This window comes from Otolemur garnettii, unplaced genomic scaffold (genome assembly GCF_000181295.1).
Source record: "Otolemur garnettii isolate 467f Iridium unplaced genomic scaffold, OtoGar3 scaffold00364, whole genome shotgun sequence".
Taxonomy (NCBI): domain Eukaryota; kingdom Metazoa; phylum Chordata; class Mammalia; order Primates; family Galagidae; genus Otolemur; species Otolemur garnettii.
In genome coordinates, this window is record NW_003852759.1 from 64961 (window position 1) to 73668 (window position 8708).

Consider the following 8708-nt stretch of genomic DNA (forward strand, 5'->3'; position numbering starts at 1 on the left):
AGAAACAATAAAAAATGCAGAAAAAAATAGCCAAGTGTTGTGGTGGGCACCTGTAGTACTAGCCACTCAGGAGGCTGAGGCAAGAAAATCACTTGAGCCCAAGAGTTTGAGGTTACTATGAGCTGTGATACCACAGCACTCTACCAAGGGTGACAAAGTGAGACTCTGTTCAAAAAAATAAAATAATAAAATAAGGTCACAGTCTGAGGTTCTGGGCAGGCAGAAATCTGGGGCACTACTCGCCCGAGTGTAGAAGTGAACAACAAGGAATGGGCCATGGCACCTGTGGGTTCTGGGCCTCCAGAACCTCAGGAATCTCTTCGGCTTAGATTTGAAAGCAAAAAAGTAGACTGCCTTGTGTTCTCCCAAAAATTCCTTCATGGAATTCTTAAATCCAGGGTGATAGTGTCAGGAGGTGGGGCCTTTGGGGTGCCAAAGTGATGAGGTCCATGAGGTGCAGTCTCATGAGCGGGATCCGTGCCCTAATAAAGGAAGACCCCGACAGCTCCCCAACTCCTTCTGCCATGTGAGGATATGGTGCTGAGGTGCCATCATGTTGCTCTCACACAGAAAGCCAATTACTGAGACAAAAAGGATTGTCAAGGAAGAAAGGATTTATTGACAGGAGACACAACTGCTAGGAGGGGAGCACAGGCCACCTGAACTCCACCTCCCCACCAGCAGGGTCAGGAGGGTTTTATTGGGGGAAAGCATAATGCATGATGGGAGTGAGCATCATTACATGTTTGGGGTGGCATCCAGGGCACATAAATGCAGTAAGAAATCATGCTAATGCATACGTGTATATCCCAAGAACACAAAATAGTAGGTAAGTCCCTCCCAGGTGGGTGGGGATTTTAGTACTATAATGAGCTAGGGGTTAATACTGGTCATTCTTTCATCCCTGTGCTCAGGTTCAGTAGGTCCCTGGGCATAATCTCCCATGGGGTGTCACTTATCTTGTCTTTTCTGGACAAAAAGGTGGTGTAAGTCTCTGCAGTTATCTCATGGCTGTAAGGAGGTTCTGCCAGTCCTGGGAAAGAAACTCAAAAAAGAATGCATCAATGTAACAGAAAGTTACAAAATTCTGGTCAGCAAGTCTTACTAGCCTAGGAACTTGAAATATAAGAGAACTATCAAAAAAAATGTTAAAAATATTTTCTTGTTTATGGAGGCAGTTACACCAGCCTGACCCCATCTTTAGCCTCTGTGACCCCTACCTTGGGAGCCCTGCTACCTCAGAGGCCTAGCACTAAGGGGGACCAGCAGTGGGTCCACAGCCTTAAGAAGATCCAGGGAGGTAACTGGACCTAGAGAAACCCAAAGTTGCTGGTCACGCATGATTCAGAGCTAGGAAGAAGTGGCATTGCAGGGGTTTGGGAAGAAATGGGCCAGAGAGCTACATTTGTGGGTCTGATAGCAGCAGCAACCACAGGGCAGCAGATGCCCTTAGTAGGGTGAGCAGGAGACCCCATGAAAGTCCTTTCTACCTTTTCCAAATTTTCTACAATGTGCATATATCATTTTTATATTCAGAAATGAAGGCTAAAAGAAGAAATATAAAGGGGCCTCCCTAAGAAAACACCTCTGCAGAGCTAAAGCCCTCTGGGGAGTGGGGCAGACACTTGGCTAGTTCAGGGAAGTGATGTCCTCCTGATGTCCAGCTCTGCCCTCAGCAGTTTGGGCACTGGACAGACTGTGCCCATTTGCAAGTCCCAGTAGATTTGGGCTGTCACAGAGAAGGCAGCAGACAGAGGTGCCACCTCCTCTTCCACTTTCCCTCCCCTCTGGTCATTGTCTTGGGAGTAGAGTCTGCCCCAGAGGGGAGAGTGGGGGATCAGAGAAGCATGCCAGAGCACCAGCACCCCCCCTAGGCCTTGCACATGGGAAGAATTGCAAAGCATCTACCTCTGCATAAGCACATCCCTTTCTTCCTCAGCCAGCCAGCACAGGTTAGAGAAACCAGTGCAGACCATTAAGTAGCCTAGGTGGCCTGAGGGGCTGGCACCTAATCCAAGCCACACCCACTGGAGAGGTGCCCCTGGCAGGTGGCTTCATACTTTTCCCAAGAGCAGCAGTGACTCTGAGCTGATCTATGACTCAACACCCCAGATGCACCCTACACAAACCCTAGGGTAGTGGTTGTCAACCTTCCTAATGCTGTGAACCTTTAATACAGTTAAAAGAGGTGGTGACCCACAGGTTGAGAACCACTGCCCTAGGGGAACCCCACAGAGCTCCACCCAACTGGGCTGCTGGCCTCCAGCCTCATTGTGGAGACTGTTCTACCCCCTCCTCTCTAGGAGCCCAGGGCCTGGGCAGCCAGTGGGCACATCAGAAGGGCTGGCAGTGAGTTTTGTCCCCAAAGTGGGGTGACAGGAGGCCCGTGGGCACGTTGTCCAAGACCTGGCGCAGGGAGAACATGCAGAAGGAGACCTCCTCGTAGGAAGTCCTGGCCCCGCTCTCATATAGGCAGGCAAAGGCCAGCCCCCCCACAGGGGCAGGCCCAATAGATGCCAGGTCAGAATAGCCACTGGGACCCTGGTAGATCACCCAAGGCTCTGTCCAACTGTGGGGGTCCAGTGGGGAACGGCTCAAGCGGACACCCATGTGAAGCCGAGCCCTGTGCCCTGAGGGGTGGGAGTACAGCAGCCATGTAGTGCTCTGTGACAGGGTATCAGGGGCCATGGGGAGGACCAAGGTGCAGGACCCCATATCCCCACTCCCACTGACCCCAAGCTCAGGGCTGGGCTGCCCGGAGCCATCCCCCTGGGGCTGTGGATGGCCGAAGGGTCTGCCGGGTTTGTGGCCTCCACAGGTATCTCCAAAACCCTCCTCTGGGGGGTCCTGGAACTCAGGAGAGAGGTGTACAGGGTCGGGGGGCCTCCTGGGGCCCACCACCCGTCCCTCCCTCTGAGGCCTGCTGGGAGGTGGGGCTGGGAAGCCCACGATGCTGCCCTGGCATCCCCGTGCGGTCTCAACCAAAGGAGGCACAAGCTCTCCTGGCAGAAAGGAGGTGCCCTCATCTGTGCTGAGCGCCTGCACACGGCTGCCTAGGGGGCTCCGAGCATTGCAATAGAGGAAGCTGCCAGCCTGCCCGCCGTCCACTAAAGCCAGCTGGCACTCGCCTGACCGCAGGTTGGGCACAAGACCCCCACAGTGCCAGGTGCCACCGTGGTCATCACTGTAGAAGGCAAAGGAGTGGGGGCTGGTCCGGCAGATCTTGCCAAAGCACTCCCGGCGGTCCACATGGTAGGTGTAGGCAGGTACCAGCAAGCGGCCTGAGGGCAGCTGGACTCCATGGCCTGGGCCCACAGCAAATGTGGCCCAATCTGTGGAGAGGAGGACAGAGGTGGGCACTGCTGGTTACCCAGGGAAGGGAGCTGTAAGCAGTGGAGGGAGCCTAGCCCCGGGCTGGGTCAGCTTGTGGCTAACTACCCTCTACAATGGACTCATCTGGCCACCCTGGGTCCTCTCATCGCCATTAGCAGGTGCTGATAAGCCCGTGTGGCAGGTTCACAGCAAGTCCTGAACCCAAGGTGTAAGGGCCACCCAGAGAGCAAAGGCACAAAGGTGAAAATCTGTGGGCAGATGAGCCATGAGTCCCAACCACATCCCTCTGCACAGCTCCCACATTCCACAGAGGTGGTAAGTAGTCAGCTCCTTGAGCTGGGGGCATTGGGGACAGAGGAGAATTCTTGGCAGAGGCCCTGGATAGGGTGAGGAGATGAGAGAAAGAGGTGGGGGGGGGACCTGTTGGGTTGGGGACTGAGCCTTAGCAACCCTCCCCTCAGCAAGATTACAATGTCAGTCGCAGGTGGAGGTGGGCATCCTGTTTCTACCCACCATGCTGCTAGGAGGGTGACTAATACCATTTGAGGTTCAGGATACAGGGGACAGTGCTGAGGAATGAGATGGGTGGTCACATTTGTGTGGAGTCCCAGGGCAGGCTGGGGCCAACCAGAGATTCCCCTATTTCATGGGGCCAGAAAGGCCAAGTCCAAGCCCCCACCTGCCACCTACCCTGTATGGCACCACCGATGGCCTCCTCAGTGAGGTCCCAGGCACTTCCCCAAGTGAGGCCAGTGTCATGGCTCCTCACACAGCAGAGGCGAGCCGCATTCCTGCCCGTAGCAATCTGCAGAGCCTCAGGCGTGTGGCCCAACACAGCGATGAAGAAGAGGAAGATGGTGCCAGTGCCCGCATCCAGCACAGGGCAGGGGTTCATGGATCGGTGATCCTCCAAGGCTGCTGTCCCCAGCACACACAGTGCACCCCACTGCCCAGAGGAAGAAGGGCTGCTAGCCAGGACATCCAGGCCCTAGCCCCAGTCCCACAAGGGCACCTCAGGAGTGCAGGGCCAGAGTTTGACACCCACTGATCCTCAGTGTGCAGCCCCAGCCCCATCCTGGCCGCTCACCTGCACAGAGCCGCCAACTAGCGTGCCCCTCCTCAATGCCAGGCGGTGAGCATGGGAGTCACTGGGACTGAGCCGCTGTTCCACGAAGGCCAGCAGTATAGGCCCAGGGGGCACTGCGAGCAGTGCAGGCACACGGTAGGTCAAGCCCGTCCTCTCACGCTGGAAGAGCACTGTCCGTGCAGGGGCATGAGGGGTCCCCATGCTCTGCCAGTCAGAGCATGAGCCACAGGTTAGGGGACAGTGCCCAGGAGGGCTCAGCCCTGTTCCCCACATATCTACCTGGATTGGGGGGGGCTTGGAAGGTGCAAATGCCCCCTCCTGGGCCCCATCCCATTCCTGCCTTAGGGACACCCTTGTCTCATACTCCCTCACCCCAGACCCAGAGCAGCCACTCCCCAGCCTCACCCCATAGCCCAGCACCCCAGATGTCTGTGGAATCAACCTGTCTTCCTCTCAACAAGTTCACTGAGCTGACTCTCAGTCATGGTAGAATTCCCTTGTCAGGTGGCTGAACAAGTGGACAACCAGGAAGATAAGCTTCAGACAAGAAAAGGCTCAGTATCCCCAAAATAGGGGCCGCATCACCACAGAAGCCACAACTAACGAAGACACACAAGCAGAGATAAGCACACAGGGACCTACATACACACAGGGCCTGCACACACATACACACAGGGCCTATACACACACACTCTCACACAGGACCTACACATACTCACAACAGGAACTGCACACATAGGACCTGCATACACTCATCCACCGGCATATACAGGGCCTGCACACGCACACACACACAGGGACCTGCATACACATACAGGGCCTGCACAGACACTCACACACAGGAACCTGCACACACTCAAGGGGGCCTATGCACCCACACACATACACACAGGGCCTGCACACACACACACACACACACACACACACACACAGGGACCCAGACACACACACTCACATACAGGGACCTGCACACACACAGAGAGGCCCTGAGTACGCACACACACAGGGCATACACACACACACACACAGGACCTGCACACACACAGAGGCCCTAAGCATGCACGCGTGCGTGCACACACACACACGGGCCTGCGTTCATAGAGATGCATAGACAGGGATACTTGTACACAGAAAGGGGAGCCCTAAGGGGTCTCCTGTAGAGGCCCTCAAGGACCAGTGGACATTTTAAGGAAAAGGGGACACACTGGCTGGCCCCTTGGGCTACCCAAGCAGTGGGGGATGGGGAGTGCCCTGCAGTACTGTTGTCACCTGCAAAGTGCTCCCAGTGGCTCCCACATGCACCCTGAGCCAGCTAGAGGCAGTGCAGACCAGAGAGGCCCAGACCCCTATCCTCCTGCCGCCCCTTCCCAGCAGAGAGGGACCATTCAGGAGAGGGTTGACTTTAAAAGCAACTTTGTGCCAGTAATACTGGGTATGAAGGGACAAAAATGAGACCCCACCACCACCTGTCCCTTCTGCGCCCCCACTGACATGAGCACATATAGGAGATAAGCTAGGACTGGGAAGACCAGGTAGGCTTCCTGGAGGCAGTGGCAGGTCCTTGAGAGCTGAGAGGAGTGAGGCAGTGGTGGACAACATTCTAGTGACTGATAAGGATGGACAAAGGCCCCTGCTCAGCTGTCCAGGGCCCACCTACACAGCTCCACACTGTGGCCACTTCCTGAGCCTTGGCTTGTCACCAGGCTCCCCTTGCATATGGCTAGGGTCCCTGTAGGGGACAGCACTTTTTTTTTTTTTTTTTTTGAGACAGAGCCTCAAGTTAACCCCCTGGGTAGAGTGCTATGGCATCACAGCTCACAGCAACCTCCAACTCCTGGGCTCAAGCGAGTCTCCTGCCTCAGCCTCCCAAGTAGCTGGGACTACAGGCACCCGCCACAACGCCTGGCCATTTTTTGGTTGCAGCCATCATTGTTGTTTGGTGGGCCCGGGCTGGGGATTTGAACCCGCCACCTTAGGTGTATGTGGCTGGCGCCTTAGCCGCTTGAGCCACAGGCGCCGAGCCGGGGACAGCACTTTGTTATAAGACCCTGGCTGCAAGGAGCCCACCCTTAGATGCATCCCCTACCTGCATGCAGAGCCCTCATCCGAGGGGTACCTGAGAAACATTTCCACAAGAAACAACCCAGTGCCATTCTGGGAGCCACCTAACCTGAGAGTTTGCTCCTGAGAGAAACTCATGAGGGCAGGACCTAGTGGGGGTCCCTGGGGGCACACCTGGGGTTTGCCCACCACAGGCTGGACGCTTTAGGGGACCTGTTGGTCTGATGGACCATGAGTGAGGGCCACAGACCACGCAGGGGTGGCCAAGAGGAGCTGCACACAAGTAAGGTGATGATGCCCACTGCTTGGGACTTTTAAGCAGCCAGAGCTCACCCAGGGAAACTAAATGGGAGCTAAGAGGGGGAGGGAACTGGCACTCCCTGGCCAGGACCAAACCCCCTGCACTCAGGGGCCCATGCACACTCACCAGACAGATGAGACCCACATGTGGAGAGCAGGGTACAGGGGTAAACACAGAAAACAGGAGCAGGCCTTGCCCAGATGCATGGAGCACTGTGCCGGCAAACCTAGCACCCTGAGGACCCTGAGCAGACACCTCTACCTCCACCCCTCAGCACAGCCTGCCAGGTCCTCCAGGCTCCAGCCATGGCCACACACAGCCCTCCCCACTGTCCACCCATGGCCAGCTGTGACTCTTGAAAACTGCCTCCTGTCTCTTAGAAGCCCCTGGCTATGTGCCCAAAGGGCAACTGTGCCAAGCAGGAAGCAGGTGCAAGTGCCACGTGGCCCTCTAGGCTGAGCAGGCACAAGTGAGACATTCTCTCTACCCTTGGCTCACTCCCCAGAGCCTGGAACCATGGGAGCAAGTGTCAGCACACCCTGTGTAAGAGGGACCCAGACAGGATAGACAGATGTTCCAGAGTCTAGGTGGTCACTCCCATCTTTGCACAGAGGATAAATTGAGGCCTTCAGAGGGGTGGGGCTGCCACACACTTGGGCATCCTTGCCAGGGCCAGGCACCAGGTTCCTACAAGGCCTTAAAGTACTGGAGAAGCCCCTCAGTCCAGGAGGAGGAGCACCGCCTCACCTGAGGCCAGCCCTGCCCACTGTGACCAACTCAGCCTGTCCCAGGGGTGTGGTTGACCAGGCTGGCTGTGTCCCACACTAACTGGTGTCCACCACCCTCCCTGGAAAGGCTCCCTATGTGGTGTCAAGTCACAGGAGGGAAGATGGAGGCCCAAGAGGAGGAGACCTCCAAGAGAACCTGGTCTTCTGGCCCCTGGGCAGGTTGTAGGTGTCATTCCAGGCTCAGCAGTGGCCTGTCCTGTGAGGCCAGCCCAGGCACTTCCCACACATTCCACCACCACCACCCCCAGCCAGCATATCTTGAGACCTATCAGATGTGGGAAGAGGTCAGCATGACTTGGAGCATTCACACACCCATATTATGTGCAAAAGCCCTTGGTATAGGATTTGGGCAGATGGGCCTTGGGTAGCTCTGTCCCCTCAAAATGGTTCTCCAGTCTGTGACATACCAGGGTGAGGACTCAGGATTATTCCGGTCTGTGCCTGGCAGAGTGTCACCACAGCACCACAGGCCCTTCTGTAGGACAACCACGTGAGCTTGGGTCAGGCCCTACGTTGGGTACCTCCTACCCAGTCTGCACCTGTACCACAATCTGAACCCACCTTCAGGATCCTTTAGTGTCATACCAACCATGTAGACCATGAAATTTTCCCATTGGGGGACCTATGTGGATCCTCTGGATGGAGGGGCCTTTGGGGCCAAGCTGCCCATTCCTGATTTTGGAGGCAAGGAGCTACCCTGGGGGCTGGGCAAGGGGTAGGACTTGCCAATCACCCCAGACAAAGAGGGATGGAGGCAGATGCTGTCAGAAGCTGGGTCCTGGACTCTGAAGGCTGTGGATACAGGCATGAGGGCACAGTAGTAGTGAGCAGAGTGGGACTCACTGGCATCCTTGGGAAGGCTGCAGAGCAGCTGGTGGGGTGGCTGCTTTGCCCAGCCCACACAGAGATAAGAGTTCACTGTGTGGGTGGGAACTGGGGAGCTGGTCGCACCCCAGGGCAACATCAGGACATGAATACATACCAGTTGGATTGCTCAGCTGCAGCCCAGAGCAGGTTACAGAAGGGTGTCCAGAGCAGCATTGAGATAGGAGGCAAATGGCCCAGCCAAGCACAGGGAGGTCAGCAGGGTGACGTGGGCTGCCTGGGCACCCCAGGCTGCCCCTCGCGCCCAGGATGC

General features: G+C 56.2%; 1 protein-coding gene across 1 annotated transcript; it reads right to left on the bottom strand.

The window, feature by feature from the left end:
• Window positions 1-2334: 2334 nt before the first annotated feature.
• NEU4 (neuraminidase 4) lies at window positions 2335-8450 on the bottom strand. Its single transcript, XM_012813943.1, has 4 exons — window positions 8420-8450; window positions 4421-4630; window positions 4024-4279; window positions 2335-3332 (listed from the first exon to the last, which is right to left on the bottom strand). Exons 2-4 carry the CDS (start codon window positions 4619-4621, stop codon window positions 2335-2337), a joined length of 1455 nt encoding a protein of 484 aa, XP_012669397.1. The 5' UTR covers window positions 4622-4630; window positions 8420-8450.
• Window positions 8451-8708: the final 258 nt, after the last annotated feature.

What these genes read in the sequence shown, in the direction of transcription:
- NEU4 (XM_012813943.1), bottom strand. Translation starts at nt 4,621, where the DNA reads ATGGGGACCCCTCATGCCCCTGCACGGACAGTGCTCTTCCAGCGTGAG. An exon ending in TAGTTGGCGGCTCTGTGCAG is followed by an intron (nt 4,280 to 4,420) that starts GTGAGCGGCCAG and finishes TCCTCTGGGCAG; the next exon opens with TGGGGTGCACTGTGTGTGCT. An exon ending in CATCGGTGGTGCCATACAGG is followed by an intron (nt 3,333 to 4,023) that starts GTAGGTGGCAGG and finishes TCCTCTCCACAG; the next exon opens with ATTGGGCCACATTTGCTGTG.